Genomic DNA, 14,840 nt, shown 5'->3' with positions numbered 1-14,840 from the left:
TTAACAGCTGCACTCAAACCAAGAAGCTAAAAGCAACAAAAACAAAGCTAGACTATAAATACTGTCTCTCAGCATCAAGCAAACGATGTAAAGACACAGTTGGAAAAGCATCCTGAACTGCCTGCCAGTAACATGTTATTAAATATTTTTGTCTACCACCGCCACAACCATGACATTTCCCATGTTCATTTCACAAATGTGATCTAGAGTTCACTTACTGTTAGATGCTGGAACAGCCATGCCCTCATGATATTTGTGGCTACTTTGGGAAAGATGCCACGCTTTTTATGTCGCTTTTTGTCCTTATCTGGATCATCATCATCACCTGTGCTGGGGGAAGCTACACTGTTGTCCAAGCCGTCACCTGTAAACATAGTGAATCAAATTTTGACTTATGCTACCTTTAGATACTTCAGTCAAAGCCTGATGTTGGGTATAAATTGGGTATACGAATATTTAAATGTGATACAAATTCTTTCGTGCTGTAATCCCTGAGGAGGGGGAGAAAAATTCACTCAGCCAAATTCTGGCTTATTCTTAACAGCTATTAGAATGACAGAGCCATTTCTCTTATTTGACTCAGCACAGCAACAAAACAGCAAATTAAACATCCTACTTGCCAAGGCAAAAGGTGCAGAGTTGCATTATCAGTTACTTCACAGAAATCTCTCTCCCTATTAGCAGATCAGGCAGATGGTGTTTGACCCACATTGTGGTTTGCAGTGTACTGATGATGTTATGTCACTGTTACATCCAGCAGTCTAGATGCAGCTGGACTGACAGCCACTGAGAGGGCAGCTTCATGGCCCCAGAAGAGGCAGGGCCTCAGTCACTCCATCCTTAGCACAGTGCATATCTCAGAGTGCCTCACCCCCCACCCTCAGCGCTCCATGGAGCAGCACTCCAGTGGGAATTCAAAGGATCCCTGGGCTCCAGCACCACTGCTGCTACTATAGCAGTGGTGGTGACTGGGAGCTCTGGGCCCTTTTGAATCTCCAGTCCCCAATCCAATTGTTACCCTTGTCCCGCCTCCCCCGCAATCCCCCATTGGTGGGACTGTCTAAATACCATGTTCCCGTCTGAGAAGTAAAGCTCAAATTCAGAGTCAAATCCCTGGTACCATTTGGTCCTTTACCCAAGTTCAAAATGATATCATACTCATGTTCACTGGGACTTTGGCATCTCCTCTCCTGTGATGCTGTTGAACACCCCAGCCCAAAGAAATTCATGCTGGATTAACCACACGCCCTTGAGGCGTGTAAGCCCCACCTTGTGCTGGCACACCACATCTATATTAGGGGTCTTCAACAACCTAATTACATTGATTCCACACAATTTTCCTTAACACAGAGAGGGCCTTAAACTTGCCAGATTAGCAGCTCATCCACCAGAATATAAAACGGGCTAGCAGTGGCTCTGTTTGTGGTGAAATAGCGATCTACTGTTCAGAGGAAAATAGTTGCAGTGTATGGTCAGTATGTGCACCATTTTGGTTTAAACACCAAAAGCATTTTATAAACAAATCTATATTGTGATTGATTCTGTTCATGCCCACGTATGGACTGACTGGTGTTCCATGGCTTCCAAGGATAGCATTTTTACGGTAAGTGCAGAGTTGTGATGCAATTAGGCAAGCATTCTCTGCACCCCACGGCAAGAATGATCAAGAAAGTCAACTGAATTGAGCTGAATCAAGAGTTTACCTCTGTTCTGTTAGGAATAAAAAAAGATGAGTCTTAGACTGTCAAAATCAGGATATAATATATATAAATTAACTAAAAAGTGACTACAGGTTTTATATTTTTAGTATTTTGCATTTTTATATATTACTGACTATAGTAAATATGTAGGCATCCTTATCACTGGTAGTGTGTCTTGAATGCAAGAACAAATTTGAATATTCACATTTATAAACAAGGTCTTCATGAAGAGTGAAGAACCCTTTGGCTGAAAAATTCTTTGAAAGCCCAGTATGTTCAAAAAAAAGAGAGAGAGAAAGTAAAATAAAGGCTTTTATATAGAGAAGCAATTCACCATGTAAAATAATAATTCATAAAAGAAACATGAGCAAGGGAATCTCAACAGCATTTAAAATTTCCATGGGCTAATCCACTTTCTATCGGTGAGACAAAAGCAAGAAAAAGAAAAATATTACATGTTCATTGATTAAAAATGAAACGCTTCTAACCTAATGACATGGTCTATCACCACCTCCTTATGATTGTTTTACCGCTATTTTTAAAATATATTTTCTATCTATTTCAAACCCTCTACAGATTAATTTAGTAGGCAATGCCTAGTGCCTGACTAGAAGAGAATTCATTGATAATTTATGGAAATATGTACTATAATCCAAAGGAGATGACTTTTTTCTAGCTTTGTGCATCAATAGATAATCAAGGCCTTAAAGCAGCCTTAGCTTCCCATTACCTCAGGCAAAAGAATTCCTGAAAGCATGCCTTCAGGGCACCTGAATTATATACTCCATTAGGAGAGGAAAAGCTTTCTGCATTCCATGTATAACACTCCCCAGAACCCTTCCTGTTTATTTCTGCTGTATGAAAGCAGAAGCATTAGGAACAGAATTTTTTAAGTGAAGACTTATGTAGATACAATGGAGAAACCTTTCAAGCGAGAGCCAGATCACCTCCTTCAATCCCTGGCAGTGACCTATCCCAAATAAAAGGTTTCTGTTACATCATTAGCTCAAGCCAAAAACAGCCTTGGCTTAATGCAGAGTTTGTTCTTCCTACTGTTTTTAGGCAAATACAGCTACTTTGCTCCCATCTGGGAGGGAAATTACACTGCTGGGTTGTAATCTAAGACAAGATTTTCATTGGAAGCAAATGCTTTCAATCCAGTATAAATACTGGTGCATGTTCAGAAAAGCCTAAAACAATAAACTCTAGTCCTGTCCAACACAAGTTAAGGAAGGTGAAAAGGGGAAGTGGATAATAAAGCCACTATTCTAAAAGCAAATACTTTCATATATATTCAATAAATTGTTTAAGCTTTTCTACTTTCTTACATTGAAAATTGATCCTGTAAAGAACTAAACCTCAGAGGAAAGTCTAAATGGTCAATTGTGTTTTTTAGCATGTCCATTCACTGTAATCTGATACACAGTCACATCTATGAGGTCTCCAGAGAATTTTCCTTCCTTAAAAAAAAACCAAAAAAAACAAAAAAACACTAACCAAACTTGAAGAACCACTGACCAACCACATGGTAGCAGCTACGAACCACATTTGTAAAATGTCAGCAGTGACTTCATTCCTGAAGTTGACTTCTCCTGCCGCCAAATGAAGGCAAACTGAAAAGGTGGAAATAATCATAAAAATGATGCTAGTCCATAAACAAGCTTACAGCCTCATTAGTATAGCAGTAGGCTCCACTGGGTGATTTATGCTCGTTTTGCTGATGCCATGAGGAAATGCCATAGGGCAACTTTAGCCAACTGCTAATGGTTTCTGACAGCTTCTTAGCAACTAGTGCAAGCAACGTTGTGGCGTTTGCTAGTGACAGAAACTGAAAATGTCATATTATCTGCCCATGTGTCACGAAGCCCGTGTGGCAATTAACTAGTAGGCCAGTGACTGAGGGGCCAGAAGCTCTTAAAAATGGCCTTTGGCTATTCAAGAGAAGAGTATGCACACTGCTTGCATCTGGGTTGCACATATGCAACATTGTAATGCATAAATTTGGTTCACACTACCTCCGCTTCATTCTCTGATGAGTTGGGTCCACTCGGATTCTTTGTCTGCAGAGCAACTCCCAGTTGCTTTTCTCTTTGGGCATTGCATGACATTATCAGAGGAATTTAAAGTAATCTGTCTTGATATGATTGTTTGAAATGGCACTTTAATTGGCAATACCTGATTCTCTATTTTTGAGCCTTGAATCCAAAGGTGCTAGCTGTTTTTCTGCTCTCTCACAAATTAGTCTAAAAGGATTTAAGATCACTGAAGCAGACTCATTGCCTGTCAAATTGCTAGGAGCAAAGGAACTCTGCACAGCAGCTAGACACTATTTAAGAAACACTGAGCCTATAACAAGCATAAGGAGAGGCTTGGCTCCACATTTCAGTTTCCAAGCTATCAAAACCATGCACTATATGTCAAACTGTCAAACCTTTCAGCATAGCCATTTGCCCTTTCAAATAATATTTAAGAATTGTTTTTACAAAATTTTATAGGCCATGGTCTAGCGAAAGAGGCCATCCAACAAAGAAAGGAATTTGTACTACAATTCGTCCATGGGCCATTTCTTGTGAGACCTGGACCTATCCCCCTGGAACAAGGCAGGTGACCTGTGGCAGCTCCCAGGCTGTCACAGAGCTCAGATTTCAAACACACTCGACTCAAACATCCCAGAGTTGCCTATTTAAGCACACCCAGGCATTTAGGCTGTGCTATCTTGTTCCTTTCAAGAAAGGATAAAGCAGCATTTATTGTATTCAGACCATTCAATAGGTCAGACTGGCCGTGGCAGCAGGGGTTCTTCTCATTCAGGTCAATCTCCGCCTACGTCCCTGGACACATTCTCCTCCTCCAACTTCCCTTCTGTCCCTTTCCTTTACACCCCAAGATTTGTAGACAGAAGCACCAAAGGCAAGAAAGTCTGTAAAAATCCCATAGCATGCAAGTATGCTCAGGGTTAGTGGGTGATCAGTTATAGACATTTGACGTGCTAGAGTTACAAAAATCATATGAGAAGTCCAAATCGTTTCCTAGGTTTTACAGTGAGACAAAAATATGTGAAGATCCTACTGAAATACTTAAGGGAGAATATAACTTTTCATTCAATATATTAGGCCCCAGCCAAATATTCAAACATGGAAATCTGAATTAAGCTCTGAAATCCGTATTTAAACATCTAAATAAAAATGGCCCAAAGCTGCAAAGATACTGAATACCCTCAACTCTAATTCATTTCAGTAGAAGATGCAGACACTCAGCTCCTTGGAAACAATCAGGATGACTTCTTAGGTCTCTAAGATCTCAGTCCCAGAAACATTTGCACATAATGACTTTATACATTAGAGCAGTCTTGTTGAGTTCTGCAAAATTACTCAGAGGCATCAAGTTAAACACACAAAAAAGTGTTCGCATGACAAGTCCAATTCTGAATTTAGGAACTTCACTTCCAGCATCATTGTCGGTAAATTTTGGCCCTAATTTATTCCTCATACAATGGCAGGGAAAAATTGGCTTATGCTATATAATTTTTGCTAAAGACACATTTGGATAGAAAATTAAAGTCATTTTCCAACATTTCTGGCTCAAAGTATCTCATCATAAATTGTCTTAAAAGTTAACTACAACTTTGAAAACACACTGCTAAATATACTGCTCCCTAAATAACAAAACATTTTCCCAATGCCACTATTTTATGCAGTAAGTTACTATTTCATGCTAAGTAGCAGTTGCATGATCAAATTTACTTTAAAAATATTTATATTTTTCCACTCTGAGAACACTTCTTCTTAAAAGGCCACATTCCAATACTTACTCAAGAGCTGAATATTTTATGGAGGTGTTATTCAGGGGTATCGTACTAGTTAAATTAGATTAAAATCGCTGGGGGAAAAATAGCTTTGCTAGAAGTCTGAAAAATTAGACACCACTGGAACTTCTGCTACCAAACTGCAGGATGGAAACTGCATTCCAGGGTCTAGCTTTTACAATCCACCTTTTAGATAAGAATCTACATCCACTTTAAGGAGTTCACTGAAGAAATGTGAAAGAAATGTACCAAACAGCACTGAAAAGACACACAGCAACTTTAAGGGCATTAAGAATTGGCAGACATCACTACTGTGGCTCTATGAGAATGTCTTTTAAAATTAGAAGAGCTCTCTAAATTTAACTTCTTATTTTTTCAAACCTTTCATGTTAATGCCTGTTTCTATCTCTTAGAGGAGTTTTAGATTGCACATTTTTGTGCTTAATAATCTAATACAATAAAAATATCTGCTCTGGCCAGTGGGTATATTGGATTTTGCATTAGAGTGACATTGTTCTTCATTCCAGTGAAACAATAAATACACAGCTTCTCTTCATAGCCATGTAGGTAATGTATCTTTTTATACTCTTTAGAAAGTAAAATTTAAAAGAGGGATTCATGCATGGTCCCCTTTACTTCAGACTATTTTTATTAGGAGATACTTCACATTATCTAAGCAAAGTATTTAACTTTTCACCATTTATTCACAGCTCTGTTGGGCTCTTCCTTTGTAGCCCAGACAAGAATATAATCCTTTGGTCACCTTTCCTGATCTTAGTTGCACTGGGATCTTTTTCCACAGTCAAAACTGATGTCCATATAATCAAGGAGAAGTCCTGTGACACCTTATAGACTACCAGATAAATTGGATCACAATCTTTCATGGGCAAAGACCCACTTTGTCAGATGCAGAAGCAGGTCTTTGTCCATGAAAGCATATGATCCAATATATCCGTTAGTCTATAAGGTGCCACAGGACTTCTCATTGCTTGTGTGGATACAGACTAACATGGCTACCCCTCTGACACATACAATCAAGACAAGTTCACAGTAAAAGGCCTTCTGGGAAGTTTGGTAGACGTCAAAATGATGTTCTTGTAGCAGATTGCACTGGAAAGACTTGCTACTGATGAATAATTTAAGGTAGGATAATGTTCCTGAGAGACTCTAAATAGCATTGAGATAACATTCCTCAAACTTACATAGGAAGAGTTAATTGCTTGCACCTTCCATGATATTTGCACTATTCACTCAGATGTCCATTACTGAAATATGTAACATGTATTGTATGCTAGCCACCAATTTGCTTCCTTCACACCTGCACAAAAGGGCCCACTCCTGCTGAATGTGGAGATCCCCTGCTAAAGTGGGCAGCATCTTTAACACATCTTCCACTGAACTCAATCAGCTCCAAAGACTCCCTAAAAACATAAGCCTAGAATGGGACAGTAAGGATTATTTTATCAGTCCCTTACTGCTGGTGTACTTGAATTGACTGAGGCTGGGCAATGTACACCATATGGACCACCCATTCAAATTTGACCCAGAAAGTAGTGACCAAAAGTCGTTTCTTAATGACAAGTTTTTCCAGAGGCCTCTGAGAAATGGTTGGTGGTCTTCTAGTGGACAGTTGTTCTCAGACTGGCACTGAAAGCTCAGGAATGAATGGATATGAACCCTGAAGCACACACCCACAGTAGAAGAAGTTTGAGGTGACTGTGCAAGCATCATGTCAGGTGTATCATCCATGATGTACTGGTTCTGTGCATAAACAACAGGTTTCACATTGCAGGCCTGTTAATCTGGCTACTTGCACAGCAACCACATTTATGCGGTTTTTAAATATGTAACATTCACCCATTGAGACAATTTCTCAACTTGCACGGGACTAGAAGTGAGAACAGGGATGACAAGAAAAACAGTAGTGTAGAAGACTTACAGTGGCTGTGGGATTTCTTTATTGTAAATAACATTTCCTGTTACATCAGAAATACCTATTCATGAAATTGAAGTAAGTGCATGATTCAATGTCTTCCAAAATCAATAGAGAAAAAAAAAATCACATGAACTACACAGGGTTTTGGATCTAGCCCCAAAGACTTACAACAATGGATGTAGGTTTGTTTGGGATCGGGGGAATTTAGAATACCCTTTGCAACGAGGAGCAATTTAATTAAGGAACAGGCTTGTTAACATATTTAACAAAAAGAGTTAATGAGTAACAAAAGAGATTGAAAATGAGCATTAGCAATGCACACACACAGTATGTTGTGTTTGTGGGCATTTCTTAAAGAGGTGCATTACATTTTTCATACAAGGAGTCAGACCATGACACAAACAGCAGGGGGTTGCCACTCACAGACAGAATCCATATTTACAAGTTAGCAAAGGAAACTGTTGTGAAAAACATCCTACACAAATATTCGCATATAGCATATCCTGGACAGGTATTAATTACACTCTGGTATTTGACAAATTTTCAGTTTTTTCTTCTTGAATCATTGTACTTTGTTCTTTATAGACAGGAGCACCTTTTTCTAGTAACTTGATCCTCCTTTTTTTACTTGAATTCCCCTCAGGCAAACAACCAGCAAATTAGCTGTCTACACAAAGAGTAAAAACAGCATTGATGAATAGGGAAGAAACACATATTTTACTCATTTTCATCCATCCAGCAGTTTTTACATCTACACACCAAAAGGGGAAAAAACAGCAAAATATAGCACAACTTCTTAATGGAGTCCAGAAAAGTTCAGTACTATGGACAAGTTGCAAGATATTTTGGGAGTTATGTATCTATACTCTGCATTAAATATTGAAAAAGAAAGCAATTAATTTAATGGGAAGCCAACAACTTTCTCCTGCCAAAAACAGAAGCTCACTTCAGGCAGCTGCAAGGATAAACACTGCTTAAAAAGAAAAGTCCCTGGTTAAACAGGAAAAATATGCTGTTTTAACCAAGAAGAGTCAAAAGCTCACAGCAAAATCTCTTAACTAAAACCCTGTTGAGAAAAGATGGATTCAATATGAAAAGGTTATACACTTCATTCAGATATGGTACTTTTTAAAAACCTTCTCGTGCATTAGTTAATGAGCCAGCCTATTACACTGTCAAAAAAAAAAAGGGGGAAATAGTCTGTTGAATAATTTGGCCTGAATTTTGACTTGTCTTGCACTCCGGCACAGGTTACACAATGGTAGCATATGAAAAAGGAAGAAGCACGTCTCCAGAGTCACACTACCATGACAACTATGCCAAAATTTACACAGCTTGTAAAAATGGTCCAGAACTCGTGTTAGCATAAACCAACATGGCTCCACACTAGCTGAGGATCCATCCCAGTAAGTGGAAGGGTACATTTACGCATTTTTACACAGCTTGTAGGACACCTGAACCTAACTGGAGGCAAGAGGCCCAAAGCAAAGAGGAGAACACCCCAGTTTTAGCCTATTGGTCACTTTTTTGTTGGAGTAATGTATCCCAACTGAGTGTTACCATATAGAAAACCTTCCCTCAGTGAGGCTGCCTGCCTTTGTCCTGCACCCTGCCCAGAGAGAGAGGAAGCAAATAATGTTGTATTGCTTCTTCCAGTCAGAGAGGGAGATAAGCAAAGATGCTCAGGAATTTTCTGTCAAAATTGCTTAGGACAGGAAGTGCAGTAAAATTTCAATTTTGCCACAAAATTTTGGTTTTCAATAGGGAAAAAAAATCCAAAGAAAATTATATTTCATTTTGGTTTGGCAGCAAATCAAAACATTTGGGTTTGTCAAACTAAATTAGAATGTTTTGTTTGGGGTTAGCTCAGCATTAATCTGTGGTTGTCTGAACTGACACGTGGGCCTCCCCTTTGGATCAAATGCTGCTGGACACCAAGGAAGATTTAAAAGAAAATGGTGGCAGGAGGCACCTACTTACAACTCCCAAGAGACACCAGGGCAGCTCAGTGAGCCACAGATTCACGTCAAATTGAACCAAAACTCAGCAATGTGGAAACATTTCATTTCAACTGGAAGCGTCAGAACTTCCTGCTATGGGAATTATTTTGGCATTTCAGCTTGTTGCTGATTGAAGATGAAAACCAATGTTGAAATATTAGAATTCCCTCCTGGGTGGAAATCCAGATTTTTGACCTGCTTTGGAGACTACTGCCTTAAGTCAGTGGAGATTAATGAGTCCTCAGGTCCTGCAGTGTAGGTACTTATGAAATCCTTCTTTGGACAGGCCTATGCTACAGGGACAAGTCGATCTAAGCAGCGTAGCTCAAATCAATGTAGCTTAGATCTATTTACCACAGATCCACACCATGCTGGGCTGAAATAAGAATCTCTCCTGGCAACTCCCCTCATTATCTCATTCTGGTAGCATACTGGAGTCAATAGGAGAGTGATTGGTGGTCAAGTTAGTGAGTCAACACCTACTAAAATCGACCCCTAGTGGATCAATCGCTGCAGCATCATTCCACCCATAGTGGAGAAACACCCCAAGTCTCACGAGGACAGCACATGCTAGGGATCTGTTCTTTCCCAGCCAGATGGCAGGCACATTACTGAGCCCACAATTTTGCCTGGAGGTCTGCTATAATCTCACTAATATGCAATAATATTACACCTCTGTTTTTGTTTTTGTTTCTTTGAAAATATAACATCTTGGTTTTTATTTTCTCAGTGAAACCTGATAATGGAAAACAAAGCCAAATAAAAACAAACATGATAACCTTCACTCTTCACATGTTATTACACATTCAGTTGGCACACTTGTCTGACCATGCTGCTGATAAAGAGAAACACAAAAGCAAACTCACAGCTTTTTCACTTTTGACAATTACAGATCCTCCTTTGTAGCAGTACCTTATCATCCCCGAAACCCTTAGACAAAGCTTCTTTTGCCCAGAGGTACAGCCACATGTTCAGGCAAGCCATGAACTCAAACATCTTCCTCATAAGCTAGTATTTCATGAAAGATGCCTACCTTTAAAATTCTGGAACACTTGCAAGAACAAGATATGGAACACAAAAGAATTAAACAACACTTAGCCTTTGTATGGTGTTTTTTCAAAACTTTGCTAATTAATCTTCAGCTACATCTACACTATGAAATAAAGTTGAATTCATTAAAGTCAAATTAGTAACACTGAATTTTATAATTCTGAAGCTGTTTCTGCACCTGCCCACAAAGTTGACTAAGTGCTTCCCCACTAAACTGCGGAAATTCAACTGTCGCAGAAGTGCATTTTGGGAACCTATTCCACAGTTCCCTCAGCCCCATGACAGTCTGGGATTTTTTTTGCTGGTGAAATATGGGAAAAAATGCCCCACAAGTGCTAGTGGGTGTGTCATGTCATCTTCCCAGACTGCACTGCCCCCATTCCCCTCCATGGAAAAAAAAATCTCTTTCCCCCAACGAGAGAAATTGTTTGAGTTGTCTGCATTATGGACCTTGTTACCAAATGTATTCTGTGCTTCCTTCTGTCCCTTTTTCAAGAAAAGTGACTTTCAAGAATAACTTTACCAAATGTGTTCTGAGAGTACCCAGCTGATTGAACCATGTCAACACGTTGCTCAACCCATCTTCTCCCAGTGAAAACACACCAAATAGGTCGGCTTCAGAAGCTGACACTCATGATACCCAAGTGGAACAAACTGGCTCCATGCGACTAGGGACAGCCTTTTCACAAAGAAAGAAGATACAATGTAAAAGTGGTTGTGTATCAGTAGTGTATCTGGCTGAAGGAGCCAGGTTTGAAGTTGAGAGAATATGTGAGTCGTTACAACACAGAAATGAGGAATGCTCTCGGGAGGCCATTGCACTGACATCTCCAACATGAGGTGAGAGGACCATTAGTAGTATTAGCTACACACTCATTGGCTACAGTTATACTAGAGAGTTTTGCCGACAAGCAGGGGTTTAGTCGACAAAACATGCTGTGTGTTTATACTCAAAGTGCCTTTTGTCAACAGCGTATGCACAAAATCCAGCACTTTCCCCAACAGGTTTCTGCCTCTCCACTACGAGGCATAATGCCTTCATTGACAGATTTCTGTCAACAAAACACCTGTGTAAATGCCCCCAGGGGGCCTCTCTCGAGACACAGGGCATCCACAACAATGGGCAGCCCTGTCTGCTGTGCTTCCAGGTTCCTGTTTTGTCGAGAGAAGCAGCCAAACAGTCTGACTGCTCTGTCCACAGAGTGGAGCACTCTCCTGGCTTGATTTTGTGTGTGGCCACACTCTGTCAACAGGCATTTTGTTGGGAAATCTCTTCCAACAGTGACGTCTGTTGGCAGAGTGCCGTAGTGTAATTGTAGCCGTTATGAATTCCCAAAGCTAAACAGAAGAGAAGGAAATAATCCAAGAGGGCATTGGTGTCTAGTGGCTGCTAGAAGGAACCATTGCCCACCAGAAGTAGTAGTGGCTTGAGAAGAGAAAGAAAGGCTGAGGAAGCATTAGAAGACCAAAATGTTGAGGAAAGAATGAAGGGATTCCCTTGCCTCTTCTAATAAAGAGAAAGAGCCCATAAGCCCCAGCACATGGAGCCTTGTGGGGCCAGCCCCGGAGACAGGTTGGGTAACCTGTTGACATGGTTCAATCAGTTGTGCACCAGGGGCAGTTGGTGGGGGGGAGTAGGCCTGTAAAATTTCTGTGTCAGGGAGCCAGCCCCCTGGCGCATGACGTAAATTCCAGAGGTTGAAGCTTTTAAGAATGAGCCCCAGAAAATGGGAAGTGGAGGAAACAAGTTTCTCACAGGGAAGCAGTCTTCACCCCATGCAGGGCAGGACATGATACTGCCTAGAAGCATGGGCTGGACTGCACAGCCAGCACATGGTGTGGTGGGTTGGCGGCTAGCCATGTGGCGTGGTGTGGTAGGGCAGGAGCCAGTCCGCTGGCTGCATGGTGTCAGTGTGTGGGTGCTGCCCAGTACAAATGTGAAGTGCAGAAAAGAAATTTCTCAGCCTCTCCTGCTAAATCCTGCGTAGGGAAGAAGCCTTCACCTCACGCAGGGTAGGACATGCTGCTGTCCGCAAGCATGGGCCCCACAGCTCAGCTGCCACATGGTGTGGTGGTATGGGGGCTGGCGTGCCAGCCACATGGCGCTTGGTGGTGGTGGGGCTAGCCATGTGGTGTGGTGAGAGCTAGCCTGCCAGTCGCATGGCACCTGGGTGGGGGGCTGCCCCGTACACATGTGAAACACAGAATAAAAGTTTCTTGGCCTCTCCTGCTAAATCCTGTGCAGAGAAGAAGCCTTCACTCTGCGCAGGGCAGGACATGCCGCTGTCTGCAGGCATGGCCCCCAGAGCCCAGCTGCCACCTCGTGTGGTAGGGCGAGAGCTAGTCCACCGACCAAAACGAGATCCTGGCTCTCCTGATGGCTTGATGCTGTGGCTCTTTTGCACTGAGAAATCATGGCCAGATGCTATCGTCATGCCAGCCAGAAAAAAAATTAATTCAATTTGCCAGGCTTCTTGTGTCCTACGTCCTGCACACCTGGGCTACGTCTACACGTGCAGCCAACATCGAAATAGCTTATTTCGATGTTGCAACATCGAAATAGGCTATTTCGATGAATAACATCTACACGTCCTCCAGGGCCGGCAATGTCGATGTTCAACTTCGACGTTGCTCAGCCCAACATCGAAATAGGCACAGCGAGGGAACGTCCACACGTCAAAGTAGCACACATCGAAATAGGGATGCCAGGCACAGCTGCAGACAGGGTCACAGGGCGGACTCAACAGCAAGCCGCTCCCTTAAAGGGCCCCTCCCAGACACAGTTGCACTAAACAACACAAGATACACAGAGCCGACAACTGGTTGCAGACCCTGTGCCTGCAGCATAGATCCCCAGCTGCCGCAGAAGCAGCCAGAAGCCCTGGGCTAAGGGCTGCTGCCCACAGTGACCATAGAGCCCCGCAGGGGCTGGAGAGAGAGCATCTCTCAACCCCCCAGCTGATGGCCGCCATGGAGGACCCAGAAATTTCGACGTTGCGGGACGCGGATCGTCTACACAGTCCCTACTTCGACGTTGAACGTCGAAGTAGGGCGCTATTCCTATCTCCTCATGAGGTTAGCGACTTCGACGTCTCGCCGCCTAACATCGAAGTTAACTTCGAAATAGTGCCCGACGCATGTAGACGCGACGGGCGCTATTTCGAAGTTGGTGCCGCTACTTCGAAGTAGCGTGCACGTGTAGATGCAGCTCTGGAGAGCAGTGGAGGTGAAAGCAGCTGGAACGGACACATTCTGGGCATTGTGGGATACCGGTTTAAAGTAACTCTGTTTCCACGCTAGCATTAATTGAGCATTTTAAATTCAAACTTCAAGGGGTGGAGTGAGAAAGTTGGCCTTAGCACCCGTTAAAGTCGAACTAATTATATTTGCAGCGAAGACAGTGACATTGTAAAATGGAGTTAAGTGCCTTAAAATCTACTTCATGCTGTAGTGTAGACATAGCATCACATCCTTCTCAAATAGGTAGCTAATTATTATTAGTATGGTATCCCCATTTCACAGATATGGAAACCAATGAAATAAAATTAAAGGCCTGAAAATATGACCCTTACCCAGATGGGCCTCTTTGCAAAATAAGGTGCTATTCCATGAGTTAAAGTGATGGACCCAGGACTTTAGTGACTTGTTCAAGGTTGCAGAGTAAAACAGCACCAAAGGGAAAGTTCAAGGCCGCTGAACTAAAGAGTTAGGAATACTTGTATCTTGTGCTCAGACCCCTGCCAAACAGACAAAAAGCTGAACAGAAACTCCTTATATTTTTATAAGCAAGGTTACAAACCAAAACACGTATAACCAAAGCAGTTCTGTTGCTGGCAAATTGCAGTCAGAACAGACCAAAACCTCCCTGTACGAAGAAGCCTGGGAGAGCTTTAAAGAGAAAATGGATCTGAATGTATTGTTCATCACACACACACGCGGAATAACCAGGTTAGGAAAAGAATATCTTAATCCAAAATGAACCTTCTGCACAGGAATCTCTTGGGAATGTCTGGGGAATGGAAGAGTTTAGATAGAAAAACCAAACTGAGTTCTTTTTTGTGCTGTTCACCACTCCCTCAACTGAAAAAAAAAAACGTATTCTTTGATAAGGGTCCCATTACAATAACTGGAGGAAGACTGCTTTTAGGGACAGAGGGAGGCACAGAAGCCAAACAGAGAGAGACTGACTCACATCAGCCTGTACCAAATTTCTACCCACCAGACTGTCTCTGCCCAACACAAAAGGCAATGCTGTTTAGATCAGGAGGTGATTAAAAAGGTTGTAACGAGAAAAAAACAACTTTGACATGGGACACTGGGAAACTGGTATTTTTTTGCACAGAGAACTG

At 41.8% G+C, this 14,840-nt stretch overlaps 1 protein-coding gene across 2 annotated transcripts in view; it reads right to left on the bottom strand.

Annotated features, from left to right (window-relative positions):
• MEIS1 (Meis homeobox 1) overlaps nucleotides 1–14,840 on the bottom strand; it is a 147,625-nt gene that overhangs the window by 63,979 nt on the left and 68,806 nt on the right. For both annotated transcript variants that reach the window (XM_074989434.1, XM_074989433.1), the window contains exon 8: nucleotides 219–364. In XM_074989434.1, coding sequence (XP_074845535.1) covers nucleotides 219–364 — 146 coding nt within the window. The remainder of the gene's footprint in view (nucleotides 1–218; nucleotides 365–14,840) is intronic.

Source organism: Carettochelys insculpta, chromosome 3 (assembly GCF_033958435.1).
Source record: "Carettochelys insculpta isolate YL-2023 chromosome 3, ASM3395843v1, whole genome shotgun sequence".
NCBI classification, from domain to species: domain Eukaryota; kingdom Metazoa; phylum Chordata; order Testudines; family Carettochelyidae; genus Carettochelys; species Carettochelys insculpta.
This window is presented reverse-complemented; position numbering and strand designations above follow the sequence as displayed.